An 18,066-nucleotide genomic window follows, 5' to 3' on the forward strand; every position below is an offset into this window, starting at 1 on the left:
TCACAATGGTTGTTCATGAAGTCTGTGACTACGAATACTTTATAATCGAATACTCGAAATGAATCCTCGTCCGGAAAATAGTAAAAACCACTATAAACAAAAATAAACACAACTAATGTACGAATTAAGTTTTCACATCTTTCTGGTGGTTACACAATAAATAGTACTCAACGAGACCATGAGAACATGCGTACATGCTACTCGTGAAAGTTCAGTGTGTGCCGTAACAATATATTTGACTTCTTCCCTATATGAGGTATACGATAGTATTGTTCCTTCTTAAGATAGTATTATCTATAACTAGTTTTTATTTTCTTCATTAACTGCTGCGTTCCTTAAAATATATTCGATAATCAACGTTAAGTATTTGTCTCCTGCGGAAGAGTGGAGTGTCAGCAGAAGCAGTGCACTGAACTCAGTAACGGAGTAGCCATCCATTGACCCAAAAGTCTAATTGCAAAAACAGCGTGTTTAGCAGAAAGACGGATATCTGGGAAGGTCTTTTAAAGAATGTGAACCCTTGCAATTATCATTTATTCAATTACAAATTTGTTTTATTTGTATTTATGACTCTGTAGGCATATAATCATATAACATCAAACATTTGCAGTCGGTGAGTTACATGTACTCTTAATTACGAAATTCTCAGTGAGATATTAGAATATTTGCCTTTGGGAGAGGTAATGTTGATAGGTTGTTTTATTACCCGGTATGAGTTCAATAATGGACATTCCTCAACACTTAACTATGTGCACAGTTCATTGATATAAAATTGTTGAGGACTACTCAATATACATACTGTATGAAGCAGTGAGTCGTTCACAAAATATAGTGTAATAAATACATGTTTTGTGTAAGACAATTAACATATGTCTCATACTGATGCGAATATCTAATTTGGAGTACGTATATTGTAAATAAGAGGACAAATACCTCGTTAAAAATTCTACTGAAATCGATCATAAACTGCAAACATCAGTATCAAGAAACAGCTTCATCGACATTGCATAATATGTACACATACAGTTACTCTTCATTTGAATTTTCAATTTACAACATTCACATATTGGGAAACATTTTTAATTTACGTGGCAGGGACTTAAGTGTGGAGTAGGTTGCAGATCTTTTCTCTATCTTTAAGCGACATTCGGCCACGGTGAAAGCACATTTTACGCGTACATGGTGAGCACACATACAACTAAGTGAGGGAAACCGTTCAGCAAGTCATCACAACAAACAAGCGATTGCATTATACTGACTGTTGTGAATTTTTATGAAGTTGGTAGTTACAAGAGCTGTATGAAAAACACTAATCCATTTTCAAATTAGTTGTTCACATGTAGTACGAAGCAGATACGACCATCAATGTGACAGATATGCACTTTATACATTGAGTGTACACAGATGAACGCGTCACAGAGTAATTTTCCCTAAAGAGCTCGTGTGACTAACATGCATTATCTTTCATGGAAGTATGATACCAGAGGGTCACTCATGTTTGGAGCCCAGCATTATGTCTGTATAGAATAGTTCTGTACACTACGAACTACGTCTCCTATTACATAAAGCGATCTACACTTGAGTGACGGATATTTAATACTCTCTCCACAACTACTTCTGCAATATTCAATACGAATCACGCTTAGATTTATCCACACTGTAATTGACTCTAGCGTCTAAACATAGCTAAATGCTTAGTACGAGAAACATTTTATCCAATGTCAACAAATTTAGACTCGTAGTACACTAAAAGGATACAAATTACCATGCCATATTGTAATAAACCCTGGTTGGGTATACAAAAAAGTGACTGGGGAAAAAAAGCTATCCTCTCACCTACTTTTTATATATGTATATGGGCCCATATAAAATGTGCAACGGTATTAAGATGCTTACAAATACAAACATTTATACGTTATGTACACTTTTTACAACACAGACGTTACAAGGAAAATCAAGTGTCCTCAATAAATATATTAAATATTCGGGTGGTGGGGTACCTCTCATGCAAAGGCCACCAACAGACAGCACGATGCCCATAATAAAACTATGGAGTGCACACGCATAAAAATAAAATTCTTCTATAAACAAAACGACATTGTTCTTTTTGGCATAAAATATAAAAAAGATGCTTCTCGAAAGTTGTGCTGCGGCAGCAGGGGTGACGGACAGCTCCCAGCTGGCGTGTGAGGTTGAGGTACGGGTCAGAGGCGTGACAAGTAGGAACATCAATCGAAACATCTTTTTAGAATAAATACTGTACAGTGCGGGGGAAGGTAGACGCCTCCCTTTGCTTAGTCGACTTCAATCAGCTGACGACACAACACACCAACAGCAATACAGCGTGCATATAGTAGCTAGCAGGAACACAAACGTCATACGGTGGAAAAAATGCTGGAGACACCTTGCTTTCTTCGGACGGAGTCCGAAGCTAGGTCATGTTAGCTGCAGGAGACGAATAATGCACCACCTCAAAGAAGTGGATACAGTAACCTGTTGACAAAAACTATTCAAATGTACCGTCTCCACAGCAGTGGCTGTTCAGTGCGTTACGCTTCGCGTGTTAAAGAAATGTGACATTTGGCGCGGGTAGATAAATAAATATGTTGTACACGAATAGCTTCTTTTTGGTATGGGTTGCCGCCTCCCGCGGTTGCGGACGACGTAGTCGCGTGACTAGATTCAGGCGTTTGACTCTTTGAGGTTGTCGAAGTACTCCATGATCTGGTCGTAGTCCATGCCGAGGTTGAGGTCGTCGAGACCGACCAGGTCGTCGTGCGCGGCGCCAGACAGCGCCACACCGCCGGCGACGACGGCGGCGCCTGCCGAGAACATGGGGTTCCCGACGATGGTGGCGCGCTTCACCTCCGAGCCGCCGCCCGCCCCCCGCTGCGCGCCAGGTACGAAGTCGGAGGAGTTGGCGCCGGCCGCGGCTGCGGCTGCTGCCGCGGCTGCCGCCTCGTGCTGCAGCTGCAGCTGCTGCAGCTGGTGCTGGTGGTGCTGCAGCTGGAGCTGGTGCGGCGGCACCTGCGGCTGCGGCTGTACCTGCGGCTGGTGGCCGGACGAGCGGCGGGACTTGTGCCGCTGCGGGGGCTGCTCCGGCGCGCCGCCGTCGTGGCCGCCGCCACCTCCGCCTCCGCCAGCCCTGAGCACAACACAGCGTCAGATCTACTGCATACTTCCCAGTAACATAGCGCTATGCAGATGCAGGGGTATCAGCTTTACTACATCAGTGGAGTGCTGCTATTGCGTCATCATCTGGTCTTTTTACCAACCCATTTGGGTCACAAAAAAAAGGAAACGAAAAGATAAGCTGCTACCTACTACCTATAGATTAGCTTAGGTTATGTACATTACATCAGGGCTTTACTATGAGGGGTGTTGAAGAGAAACGGTACGAAACATAACTGTGGGTATAATTAAAATCTTTATTCAAAAGCAACCACCAGAGGTGTGAATGCAACTATCCCACTGCTTCACGAGCCGAATGATTCCCTGTTCCTAGAATGCCTGTGACTATGCCAGGAACCAACCCTACACCGTGTCTTTTTTGGATATTACACATATTGACTGGAATACTCTCTTTCAAATTCTAAAGGTGGCAAGGGTAAAATACAGGGAGCGAAAGACTATTTATAATTTGTACAGAAACCAGATGCCAGTTATAAGAGTCGAGGGACACGAAAGGGAAGCAGTGGTTGGGAAGGGAGTGAGACAGGGTTGTAGCCTCTCCCCAATGTTATTCAATCTGTATATTGAGCAAGCAGTAAAGGAAACAAAAGAAAAATTCGGAGTAGGTATTCAAATCCATGGAGAAGAAATAAAAACTTTGAGGTTCGCCGATGACATTGTAATTGTCTCAGAGACAGCAAAGGACTTGGAAGAGCAGTTGAACGGAATGGACAGTGTCTTGAAAGGAGGATATAAGATGAACATCAACTAAACCAAAACGAGGATAATGGAATGTAGTCGAATGAAGTCGGATGACGCTGCGGGAATTAGATTAGGAAATGAGACGCTTAAGGTAGTAAATGAGTGTTGCTGTTTGGGGAGCAAAATAACTGATGATGGTCAAAGTAGAGAAGATATAAAATGTAGACTGGCAATGGAAGGAAAGCGTTTCTGAAGAAGACAAATTTGTTAACATCGAGTACAGATTTAAGTGTCAAGAAGTCGTGTCTGAAAGTTTTTGTATGGAGTGTAGCCATGGATGGAAGTGAAACATGGACGATAAATAGTTTGCACAAGAAGAGAATAGAAGCTTTCGAAATGTGGTGCTACAGAATAATTCTGAAGATTAGATGGGTAGATCACGTAACTAATGAAGAGGTATCGAATAGAATTGGGGAGGAGTTTGTGGCACAACTTGACTAGAAGAAGGGACTGGTTGGTAGGACATGTTCTGAGGCATCAAGGGATCACAAATTTAGCATTGGAGGGCAGCGTGGAGGATACAAATCGTAAAGGGAGACCAAGAGATGAATACATTAAGCAGATTCAGAAGAATGTAGGTTGCAGTAGGTATTGGGAGATGAAGAAGCTTGCACAGGATAGAGTAGCATGGAGAGCTGCATCAAACCAGTCTCAGGACTGAAGATTACAACAACAACACATATGTGACCTTTGAGACGTGTGCGTTATGTGGAGTAGAATCACTCCCTCTGTGGACAGTCCAAGCCGACTGCTCTTGATAGACTTGCTCAGGCTATGGAATGTCTCACAGTACACGCCACAGTTAATCTTTCTCCCGTGCTCGAGGGATTCAATGAGAAGGTAAGCACAGCTTTCAAATTGTTGTGGCTGTGACAACGCTACATTCACGTCCCTAGATGTCTCACTACGTTACCCAACAGCGACATATGAAAATTTCAACCGGTCTGCTTGTTACGACGTTTCGTGCCTCTTCAGTTGAACACTCCATATATACTACGTTACAGCGAAACTAAAAGCTCGAGAGGGAAATACAAAATGTGCACCCCTACCTAGCGAACACATTTTCTGCACTCTTTGGCAAGTGTGAAAGGTATCTCCCCTCAACACTTCTTTCTGCGCTCTTCCCTCACTCGTGTTCTCGTGCTACACAGCAGTCATCAAATGTCAGCAGCCCACCCCTCGAAATTCCGCGTGACTCGAGCCAAACCCACCTCATCAAACAATGCTGTCTAACACATGTATAGCAGGAATCCTAGAAGAATGCTGTGGCAAAGTGTATGTAGGCGAAACGGGAAGAACTGTTAAAGAACGCATTAAGGAACACGAACGGCACATGCGGCTAAAACAAAGTGCAAAATTGGCAGTAGCGGAACATCACGAGAACTGTGGCTCTGATATCGATTTTAATAATGTACGTGTACTGGCTAAAGAAACGAACATTTATAGAAGAAAGATCCGACAAGCGGTCGAAATTTCTAGGAATACATCTAATTTCAATAGAGAGGCCGGCTATAGGCTTCCGGCATAGTGGCTCCCCGCCATCAAGGAAGTAAATACGCGGCCGCGGTGTGTGAGCGGCATAAACAACGCGCTGCAAGTCACCTCGGCGGACAATAATATTTTGGGTAAACATTCCCCCTCTCTTGCTCTATCCGTTTCGAATCTAGCCACTGATGACGACCAACCAATAGCGGTAGCAGGCATTTGAACCAATAACCCTTCTCCGGCATAAGTGTGGAATAGTACCTTTCTATCCAATGACGATGGACCGCCAATGGTATCCACAGAGATGAGCTACCAACGCCCCTTTCTTCTGCATCAGAGCGGGAATATTAGTCTATGACTATGCTTCACCAATGGTAGCCATATGAATTTTAACCAATACTATCACTCCTGCAGCGCGAACGCCAGAAAACTCCCCTTTTATAAGTGGACGCGACACTCGTCTCAGACAGTGTTCTGACAGTAGTGGACACCAAACGATCCTGAGGAATATCCCAGCAGAGGGGCTGAAACATCGAACATTTTAGAAGAAACATGACGCGGCCTAATAACCCGGAAGATTTTAACTTCAATCCTAGAAGAATGTCTGCAAGGAGAGGGACGAACATCCCTTGTCCTCAGTCTCGTCCCCTCCTCCTTCGCCCGCATCTCGTGGTCGTGCGGTAGCGTTCTCGCTTCCCACGCCCGGGTTCCCGGGTTCGATTCCCGCTGGGGTCAGGGATTTTCTCTGCCTCGTGATGGCTGGATGTTGTGTGCTGTCCTTAGGTTAGTTAGGTTTAAGTAGTTCTAAGTTCTAGGGGACTGATGACCATAGTTGTTAAGTCCCATAGTGCTCAGAGCCATTTTTTGAACCCTCCTCCTTCGGCCATGCTAAAGCAAGGCTTTTTCTACCAACAGCTACAGAAATGAACAAAGTAAGGAGGTGGTGTGGGCATACACACACAAGGACAAGAGCACATTAAAAAAAACAATGAAAGAGAACGGAAGATTGCGTTCGTGCCATACCTTGGAGCTCAGAGCTTACCGGAGATGAACATGTTCTGTTTCGAAAAGATTTCTATAATCTGCTCAGCTAAGGTTTTCTAGGACAGGATTATGATGAAGGCAGTCGAGATATGAGTGCGAACTAATATATGTTAACAGAGATAAGAGTTTAGCGATCAGCGCAATACTGCAACCAGTCTGTGAAGCAGTAAAATGAAAAAGCTACAGTCCACTTGGCATAGAGCAGCGGTGGAAGACAGACAGACTTGTCAGCTACGTAAACAATCTGTCTGTCTCTGTTAAACTATTGTGGAACAGGTGACAACTATACTGTGTGGCTGAAAAGCGTGAATGGTGTTTCAGGGTTGGGTCTGCTGAGAAATAACTGTTAAGAAAAAAATGCTATACGTTGTGCCGTTTCCGAGTTAATTTGCATTGAAGTTAGCCAGCCAGGCCGTTGCGCGTGCCCATTCATGCAGCACGCCAGAAACGGTCACCAAATTCGTTCTTCGTTTGGCTGCCTAAAACCGAACGAGACATTGGACGTTAGTAAAGATCAAACCCCAGCCGGAGACCGAGCACTCTCATCTGCTGTCATCTACGCTATAAGAACAACTGACACTATTTGTATCTTCTAGTCTGCTTGAATTTGTGCGCAACGGCCTGATTGGCTAACTTCAATACTAATTAACTCGAAAACGGCGCAACGTGTCATATTTTTTCCTTAACAATTGTTTCTCAGAACAACCTACACTGCTATACCCTTACAAGATTTTCAGGCTGTTTCTGCCCGCCCTGTATAAGGAGACAGAGTGTCACGCACCGGCTGTTCTGACGACTAGACATTCGTCTTCAAGTCGGTGAGGGCACGTCGACAATGTGACTTACCAGGGCCGGGGTTGTCACAAGGATCGCTACTGCGCCTAGAGTTTTACTCACTGTAAACCTCGGACCTGCCACAGATACCGAGAATAATGCAAGCTATCCACGCTGATGATATTGTCATAGTCACAAGAAGCAGGTGGTCACAGGATGCCTCCCAGTCATCACAGAAATGAGCATCGAAAAGGATTGTTGGTTTCAACGCCACAAAGAGCCAGTTTATTATCAATAAACGCAGTAAGCCAGGCGTCCTAGAAATCAACGTCTTCGGTGAACTACAGCCGTGAAATATTTTGGAATAACAATCGACCGAACCCACAGGTGAAATGTAAGACCTCCCAGAGGCTTCAGACCCTGTGACTGCTCCTTAATGAATAGTCCGAACTTTCCATTACCTGCAGCCTCACCATCTGGTAGATGTATATTCGACCAGTTATGGACTACGTGATGGAGGACTGACTTACGAAGAATGCCACCAAGTTTTACCGGTGCACAAGAGAATCAAACAAAATACCTATCCGGCTGTTAGGAATCTGAAGATCAAAGTGATTCCGATGGACGACCAGTTACGCTACTAAACAGACAGAAAAGCCATGAAGAAGCCACAAATAAGTACTTCTGCAAAACCCTGATGAAGTATCAATAAAGAGAAGTTCCAAAAACCCAGTACTAATGACAAAATCAGTAGATATCTTGAGGTAAGTGCTGCGCTTTTAGATGACGACACCGCCACTTTGCCATATGACGGAAAGAGAGAATAACCTTCCCGAAACGTCGCGTTCACTCTGAGTTACTATACGGCGAGAAATCCGCGAAGACTATTGCACGATTGATATTATTCCCAAAGTTGAAGTACACTGAAAAAGCGTGACGATTAAGTATGTGTCACTCAAATTCCTTCAAGTCAGTTACTTTTACAATGTATGCATAATTGCGTCCATTAAAATGTTTTTACAGCATCGGATAGTGCGCTGCCAAGAGCACGTCCCAAGCCTCGCTGTCGCATTCCCGTCACGTGCCTTCCTCTCAGTTGCGGACAAATAATATGCTTAGTGCCTTGACAGCGCTGGTTTAGCAATAACAAGACCACTAAAATCACTGGATGCCACATAACAATAACGATTTAAAAGCCAGAATCTGACAATTACTCCTTTTCAACAATTTATCGCGGCTGCGAAATCGGACGTTAAGAAAATAATTGAAAATTCTTTGGACTTTCCACATTAGTACTGTCATGTCGAAACACACTCAATACCAAATCTTAAAGCTGGTTTTGCATGAAAGACAACACTTGGCATCGGAAGTACGTTTACCAAGAACACCAACGTACAGCAGAAACAGAACTTATAGAGTGACAATTATTGAACTATATAAAAAAAGTTAATTAGTTACAAACTGCGGCGTGGACACACTTTATTCAACATATGAACGTCACTAAAGATATTCGAATTTCGGTTATGACATGTTTGATATGCTTGCCATCATTGGCGATGATCTGGCGCAGACTAACAACGAAATTCTGCATGACCCGCTGAAGTGTTGAAACATCGAAGCTCTCGATGATCTCCTGAATGGCTGTTTTCATCTCAGAAATGGTTTTGCGGTTATTGCTGTACACCTTGTCTTTAATACAGCCGCACGTGTTCAGATCCGGAGAATATCGTGGGCAATCGAGGCCCACGCCAATGGGTACCCCAGAGCCAAAATGCGTCTCCATAGTGTTCCTCCAGGACATCAAACTCTCCTGCTTCGATGGGGTCGAGCTCCTTCATGTCTCAACATCTTTGCGAAATCAGGGTCACTTTGGATAATGAGAATGAAATCATCTTCCAAAACCGTCACGTTCCGTTCGGTAGTCACCGTGGTGTCAACGAATATCGCACCGATTATTCCCTGACTGGACGTTGCACGCCACACAGTCAGTGGTTGAGGGTGAAGAGACTTCTCGATCGCGAAATGAGGATTCTCAGTCCCTCAAAGGCGCCAATTTTGCTCACTGACAAACCAGTCCAAAGAAAGTCCGGTATGAAGCCTGTAGCGTCTTGCTTCGCTTTGTTGTATACGAATATTACGATGGGCAGAAATGTATCCCCACTTCTCTGCTGAACACCAACGTACATCTGCCGAAGTCTGATTAAAGCATTCTATGGGTCATTCCTCCGTGAATGATAGTCGTTAGTCATCTTGTAGGTTATGTCACAGTCTGAAATAATATCAGATACCAATCTCAACTTTTCCATGACCAGAGATCATCACAGGGGTATCCCAGGCTCAAAATGATGTCTTCTACAAGGAACTTGGCAATTTATGAAGCTTGGGCAGTTGGCACAGCTTTGGTGACAGCATAACAGGTGAGGTAGTCAGTGCAGATTTTAGCCATCGATTCCCATTTGTCGACTTCGGGAACCTTCTCAAGAGCTCGATTCCATTTCGATGGAATGGTGCTGCTGCTGGTGGAATTAGTACCAGAATCCCCGAACGTAATTGCGGCACATGCTTTCGTCATTGGCATTCCTTACAGTGGCTCACACAAGGTCTAACGGATTGGTAGAAGCCTGGCCAGTGATAACCGCTCTGATTCAGTGTAATGTCTTCACGAATCCTAGGTGACCAGATGTTACAGCGTCGTGAAAATACTTCAGTATCGTAGAGGAGATGGGACGACGAGAAACCATTTTCGTCCCATCGCATCGTAGTTCCTCTTAATCAGTGTCCCTGTCATTAATTGGAATCCTCCTTTGTTCAGTTTCTCAGTCTTCAAGACTTCAATGGATCTTCCGTCTGTTCAACAGCAGTGTCATTTAATGTAGTGGTGACTGAAATTTCGTCGATGTTGCTGTGTTCAGCCAAATGATTCCTTGAAAGAGAGTAGGCATCCTTTTGTCTATGTCCACTTTTGTGTACCACTGCGACGTAATGCTGAAACCTCGGTGCTCATGTCGCCATTCAATCCAACGGATCCTTCAGGCTGATCAGCCAGTAATCTCACGGATCAACCTCATAGAATCCTTCAGGCTACTAGCACGGAGAATGGTGAACCGTCGTAAAGGTGACTGGTTTCCCAAATAAATATGACTAGAAGTTATTAACGGTCCAAACAAATGAAAGGCAGTCTATTTTGGTTGTGGGGTAGTTCTTTCTGACTTGAAGGATACTCTGGAAACATCAGCTCTCACTTTTTCAGCACCTTCCAGAATCTGTACTAGAACTGCCCCCATCCCAAAACCAATAGTGTCGCCTGAAGTTGTCCCGGCATTCTCCTCATACAATGCCAGGCTGTAGATGATGTTAACGCCTCCTTAAGGACAAGTAAAAATATTTTTTGCGCCTCATTGCAGGAAAATTTGACATCTCCCTGCTATAGTACTTGCAAGTGACGTGTCTTGAAACGGAACTCGTTTATGAATCACTTGTAGTGCGAGTCCATTGCGAGAAAATGTCTCCCATTACGAATGTGCCTAGGAGTCGTTAACTCGGTGACTGCTCGTATCTTCATTAGATCAAGGCGACTCCATCGCCACTCACTAGGTGCCCCAAGATTTTTATTTTTTTAGGAGACAAAGAGGCACTTTATCGAATCAGACAATGACCTGTATTTTTTATCGCACTTCAACACAGTTGTCATTCAGCTCAGATGTTCTTCAAACGTGTTACAAAAACGACAATGTCATCCAGACAGCAAACGTACGTCATCCATTTTAGGTGCCGAACCAGGTTGCCATCATACGTTCGAAGGTGGCTATAGTGTTAAAATAATCCAAACTACGTAGCTCATAGAAGCCATCAGGAGTTATCAAGGCAGTCTTCTCCCAGCCAACCTCGGTTTTCCAGTAATCTGTCTGAATGCACATAGCTGAGAAATATTTTGCTGCTTTCAGGCATTTTATGGTGCCGTCAGAGCGCAGTGGGTTGGGTAACAGCTTCTTCAGTGGTAAACAACGACCCAGAGCAGTGATTGTTATATATTCTGGTTGGAGTTGCTTCGTCGATCTGAAGCTCTGATCTTTCATCGTTCGTGACTGCTTTTGACACTTTTGAAGTCCCTTCTGAGAATAAAATTATGACTATGTTCTGTTAAAACGACATATTCTAATGATTGTGTTGTGTAATTGATTGTTATTAAAATATTTCATATTCCGTTTGGCACTATGTATTTCGTTTGCGAACTTCAGCACCATAACTTTTATATCACCGAACATGGTATTCTTTAGCTGGCGATGATGAGCGTTTGAAATTATGGACAAAGAAGTCCCTGAGGCAAGTAGAACCAATATTGGTTGGCCGACATTGTAAACGTGGATGAGATTTCCTCTCATCTTGGTAACTATCGTCCATGGAGGATTTTCATCTGTGGCAGTTTCACCTCCTCCGCATCGTGCCATGTCAAAAACGGCTAACCTTATCAACGAAATGCTCTGCAATAGACCATTCCAGGTTGTCATCGGTAACAACAGAAGTAAATTCATGAAACTTAATAATGGCCTGCCCCAAGGTTCAGTACTGGCTCCACTGCTTTTCAGCATGTATATAGCCGATATGCCTAGGACGAGATCCAAAATGTTCGGATATGCGGACGACTGGGCCTTGGCCACACAACATCGAGTGATGGAGGAAACTGAGATCACACTATCCAGCGATTTGACCACTCTAGGAAAATACGTCCGTGACTGGAGGCTCCAACCCAGCCCATCCAAAACAGAGGCCACTTGTTTCCACCTGAATAACAAATTAGCAAACAAAGAGCTCAAGATCCGCTTTGATGGCGGCATTCTTCCATATAATAGAACACCAAAGTATCTGGGCGTGACACTCGATAGAAAATTGAGCTATAAACAACACCTTGTAAACACTGCTGAAAAAGTCAGAACTAGAAACAACATTGTCCAAAAGCTTTGTGGCACTAGTTGGGGGTCCACTGCCTCCGTTCTGCGTAGCTCTGCACTAGGACTTGTCTATTCTGCAGCAGAGTACTGTTCCCCAATATGGTTAAATAGTGCTAACATCAAGAAGGTGGATGCAGTCTTGAACCAAACGATGAGGATTATCTCTGGAACGATCAGGTCAACTACTGTCCAATGGCTGCCTGTACTGAGCCATATCCCGCCGCCACATTTGCGCAGAGAACACGCACTTGTCAGGGAGTGTCGAAAAATCCAAAATAGCCCAGATCTTCCTATCCACACCCTGAGTAGTGGAATTGAGCAAAATAGATTGAAATCCAGACACCCCCCTCTCGCAAGTGCCAAAGATCTGGTAAAGAACGCTTTTATTCTTGAGGACCGCTGGAGAGAAGAATGGGAGGAAAAGACACCGCCTCAGGTTAACACCTTATTGGGAACATCTAACAGACCTCGGGGCTTTGACTTGCCCCGCAAAATCTGGTCTACCCTTAACAGGATCAGGACGAGCCACGGCCGTTGTGCGGACTCCTTGTACAAATGGAGCATAGTGCCATCACCACAGTGCGACTGCGGCGCTGACAGGCAGACAATTCACCATATCGTGGTAGAATGCCCTCTGAGGGCCTACCCTGGGCCAACAAGGGACTTCATGGATGCAACTAACAGTGCAATCGATTATATTTCTAACCTAGATGTTTGTTTGTGATATTGTAACTGTTTTGTGTGTTATGTACTTTTAGATTTTTCGTACGTGATTTGTACTTGCCATACGCTAAATAAATAAATCACCTCCATAGACGGTCGCGTCGCATAGTTTTCCCAAATTCGGCAGCTAGGCGAGTGGCTTGTACATCTAAATGGCTACGGTATGCTGGGGTGCAACCTCACACAGGTTACGGCGATGAGTTTCGGCCCATGGGTCTGCAGATGACTGGTGTGTTTAGGACTGTTGTGGTGGTTGATGTCTTACGGCGTAACAGTCGTCGCACACTCGTCGCCTTTTTCTGCATTTTCACACAAAATGTACAGGGCATCTACACTGAAAGACGAGCTGCATGTCTTCCTCCGTCCTCCAAATGTCTATTCTTCTATTAGTCCCTTTTGTTGGTGAAGGTTGTACCCACATAGTTCGGATGCTGGGATGTCGTTTGACGGTAGCAGTCCAAGCTGGCCTTCATAGGGCCTTGGCCGATGGTGGTGACTGGTGCTACAGACTGATTCACTTCATTCTCAACATTCTCTATTACCTCCTTATATATCGAGTCGATACTCAAGACTGCCATCTCTTGATTACTCGGTCTGACATTTATAGTTGTCATGCGATGCTATAACTCTGCCCTTACAGTCTAGCGTGTTAGAGAGGCGAGTTCATGGTAGTCTTCACACCGGAATAGGAACGACATTTGGTAGTCCGTCACACCTCTTTCGATCGACTCTTTCTTTATTGCATTTTCTCGATTCGTTGTCCCCTCTTGATGAATTCCTCTGTTGATGTGACGCCCTTTACCAGGAGAGCTTGATACATATCTTCCATGACTGCTTTCATCAAATGTGGGATTTTGTCAGCTTAAGTCATATTCGAATTTAAAATTTAGCATAAGGCCAAAACATTATGTATGTATAACTATGTCGTTGCCTTATGATGTTAGCCCCAGTTCTTAAATTATTCTTTCATTAAGTGGAGTTCAAAAATGGCTCTGAGCACTATGCGACTTAACTTCTGAGGTCATCAGTCGCCTAGAACTTAGAACTAAGTAAACCTAATTAACCTAAGGACATCACACACATCTATGCCCGACGCATGATTCGAACCTGCGACCGTAGCGGTCGCTCGGCTCCAGACTGTAGCGCCTAGAACCGCACGGCCGCTCCGGCCGGCTAAGTGGAGTTGCTGCTGACTGTTGCCAAGTACGTTATCCAGTTCAGCCTGGAATTTTTCCCAGCTTTCGAGCTTCTTTTCGTTGCTCTTAAGCAACTGCAGGAATGTGCCGTCCAAACAGATGTACATATTTGGCGATCTGACCGAATCCTATCTGCTATTTCGTTAGGTCTTAACCAACACTGATGAATGTCCTATGCGCAGTTTACTGTTGGTTTGGAGTCCACTGGTCTCCTGAATAGACGGACATATGAACAATTTACTGCTGCTATTCCGGTTCCTGTCCACGTAGGTTTCGCCATCTACATTTCTTAATTGGAGCCACGATGATGTACATGTTTTAGAAGTATCAAGCGTCTTTACCAAACAATGCCATATCGTTACAGTACTCATGACCAAATTCGGAAACTGGGTCGTGAATGAAATACAACAATTAGTTCCTGCAGCACGTCTATCTAGAACACCAAGATACAACCTGAATAGAGAATGCTGATATTGATACAAATATCCACTATTTCAGGAAGCTAGTATTCATAAAACCATAGAATAGTGCAGATATAAAAATATTATAAAAAGTTTTGAAGAAACCTTCCATAAATGATAAATTAGAAATAATAAATGGTTGCTAGCGGCTGGATCTGAACTAGCGACCCACAACACGACAGACAGCGACGCTAACCCCTACACCACAATCATGGCACCGGAGGTCGCTACAATATATTCCCCTGTGATAAGGTATACTATACCCAGATGCCTGCCGGACGACGTACTTCCCCACGTCACTGTGCCACCAGCGGTCTATCTCGCAGGCGCAGCCACACAGCAAGGCAGACGTCGACAGCCGCCTCCAAAGAACGCTTCTGACGGGGAAAACTACTTTGCCACGCCCTCCTCAAGCACCAATGAAACGTCAGACAACATCATCGTGCCCGGCGAGCCAACTAGGGAGTTTTTCGTTATCGCGAATCAGTGGCAGCCAATCGTGCAGGTTGATCGTACCCTTGAACGTGATTTTATAACCAACCTCGCCAGGCCTATACGGAAATCTTCAGTGAGCCTACAGCCAGAGCTACAGCTGCTATCACTGACGAGGATCTTCAGGATGTCTAGTCGGAAATCTGTGTGATAGCTAAAGACTTAACGTGGGACTATGTCGGACTATTCAGCCCATCGATGTTGGACTTCTACAAGGGATGTGTTCTAGGAAGTGTTCCTTGTATTCATTTCTCATGAGATTTGAGTGTACAAATAAATAGTTTCTGAACTTGGACTCTTCTCTGTGTCGTCGTTCTTGATACTACCCAAGTGTAGTAACAATGAGGTGGCGTGCTACTGGTCAGATGCAGCCACACTACAACAGCTCACCTGTTAAATTATAAAATAATTTGCCAGCCGGTGTGGCCAAGCGATTCTAGGCGCGTCAGTTTGGAACCGCGAGACCGCTACGGTCGCAGGTTCGAATCCTGCCTCGGGCATGGATGTGTGTGATGTCCTTAGGTTAGTTAGGTTTAAGTAGTTCTAAGTTCTAGGGGACTGATGACCTCAGATGTTAAGTCCCATAGTGCTCAGAGCCATTTGAACCATTTTGAACCATAAAATAAATTCTGTTGTGATTAGCAGAACATTCAAGCATTCATTGGATTTACAGATTATTTTTTGTCTCAGCACATAGCATATGATATGGGTCTTCTCCTCCCCACTACTAATATTTGACATCATCCTACCACACGTACTATATGTCAATAGTTCTGTACGTCGGTAGGTCTGCCTCGTATCTATAATTTTTTGCAAGGAGAGAGGAAAGAGCAGAGACAAGTAAATGAGTAGACATAGGATACAGTATTTTTGTAGCCATAATTTGTTGTTGCTTGATTGTCTTATTCTGAAGAAGTACGTGTATCCGAAAATGTAACATTTGTGTTATCATTTGAAGTAGTGACAATGATTTCCTTTAAATTTTCAGCGTGGCGTCCGCATTTAACACAGTCTTCTGCAGTGACATCATCAAAGGCTTCGTAAATACTGCACATCTTTAATTTCGCCTCGCCAGTTAATGAACGCGACTTTTCCTTCCACTTGAGCTCACGCGTTTGCCGTGGGATTCTATTGGTGGTGGCAAGGATGAAGCCTTACAACCTCGTCGCTCATTTTGGTGCTAGGTTGTAAAGTTAAATTTTATTGTAAAGGAGCTTGTAGCGCCTTCTTCCACCATCTCACCTTTCTAAACTGAAATAATTTCCTGGCTATTGCTTGATTTCTTCTTTATTTGTAACTGAATCAGCAACTTTCTCTTGTTGTTCTTTCGAAAGATTATTGTCGTTACCCAAGACAGCAACACAGCCTACTCCTAAAGGATGTATTAAATCCAAAATTAGCGCTGTACACATTACTATGCGTGTCTTCTAGGTAGTCGTTGGATTTGCTGGCTGTAAATATCAGCTTTGCAGTTCTGGGACAGCCATACTCAGATGATCCTTCATGACAGATAATAAACCTGTCCCCTCTGCCAGGCAGCACTTTCAAACTTCTCATCTTACAAGATGTGCTTCCTAGCGTGATTTTCATTAAGCCAAATCTCATCGAGAAAAATAATGGAGCAACGATGATTTTCTCTGCTAATGTTGTGCATTGACTCAGTGAAATTGCCAGAGATGCTGTAAAAGCATGTCTCTCCTTTAGAATATGTCTCCATCGTTGCTCCCTCTCTGTACCTGAATCCCACAGATATTTGAATTGTTACAAATTGCGGCAATCTGTGAAGCCTTCTTGTGTAAAACATCACCTTTTGCCTTGTGTGATGCTCGTCATGATCGTAAAATTCCAATACAATGTCCTTCAAATACTATCCTTCCTTGGAGACTGTAGCATAGTTTTTTGCACCCAGATTACCACTATCCGTGCTTCTGCACATATTATGTGTACTGTTCGGTGAGAAAACACCACACACGCCTTTGCCGTTAAGAATTTTCTCTCTTCTGGAGTTGTCTAAAAGGCCACGAAGAAATTAGTGCATCCTGTGCCTAACTACCTTTATTTGGTTCCTTATGTCTTGTAAGTCGGAAACGAAAACAACAGTAGTATGCGGTAGCAATCACATCTCTCTTTGCAAATCCGCAATATTCCTCCACAGCAAATGGATAAATGAAAGTAGCAAAGCTTTGCCAGAGTCAGCGGTAGCCGTTGCTTTTTATGCTATTTGAACGGCAGCTGTAGCAGAAATGATACTGTGGCAACAATGTGCAATTAGAGTCATGGATTGAGACAGACTATGTCAAAGGTTTCTCCCTGTTCGTTAATATAGTAGCTTACAGGCGAGAAATTCCATCACAAATCCAGTAAGGTGCAATGTTGTCCCCTCTAATTTTTTCTCTGATGAACAGAACTGAACTGTACTGAAAAGGTGCTTTTCTTTTATACACCTCACCATCCTGAAGAAAGCCAAGTACAGTACAGTACTTGTATTCAGTGTACGGTACTTCTGCAGTATGTGCAGCTGGCCAAGGTAATGTAGTGGTCACGTCACCAGATTCGAATTTTGGAGATCTGTAGTTCAAATATCCAACCAACCTCCACAACCAATCTTTCCGACGGGGATTTCCTGAAGTTTCCTTAATCTTTCAAGCCAAATTCACGGCGTATTTCATTCTTCCACCTTCCCTGATCCGTCTATTGGCCTCATCGTCAAAGGGACTTCAAATTTTAAGATACCTTTCTTTTTGAATATGGCATCGAAATTTATTTATCTGTTTGTCACTTACATACACTACAAATGAACAAAAAAGAAAGAAAATGTGTTAATGTACAGCAGACAATGCAATCATCTTGCTACTCTATGAAAAGGATAGGAAAGGAAAAAAAGGAAGGAAGAAAGATTAGCATTCAGTGCCCGTCGACGACGCATTCATCAGTTCCAAGTAAATCAAAACACACTCCGAAACAAAAGATGGTCTCTTACAGCGACATACTCAGCAGTACACATCTCCG

General features: G+C 43.7%; 1 protein-coding gene across 1 annotated transcript in view; it reads right to left on the bottom strand.

Moving 5' to 3' along the window:
* Positions 1–2,550: 2,550 nt before the first annotated feature.
* Positions 2,551–18,066, bottom strand: part of LOC126106857 (transmembrane protein 132E) — a 264,511-nt gene continuing 248,995 nt past the window's right edge. The window contains exon 16 of the mRNA XM_049913292.1: positions 2,551–3,145. Coding sequence (XP_049769249.1) covers positions 2,683–3,145 — 463 coding nt within the window. The 3' untranslated portion in view covers positions 2,551–2,682. The remainder of the gene's footprint in view (positions 3,146–18,066) is intronic.

The sequence above is a fragment of the Schistocerca cancellata genome, chromosome 1 (assembly GCF_023864275.1).
Source record: "Schistocerca cancellata isolate TAMUIC-IGC-003103 chromosome 1, iqSchCanc2.1, whole genome shotgun sequence".
Classification (NCBI taxonomy): domain Eukaryota; kingdom Metazoa; phylum Arthropoda; class Insecta; order Orthoptera; family Acrididae; genus Schistocerca; species Schistocerca cancellata.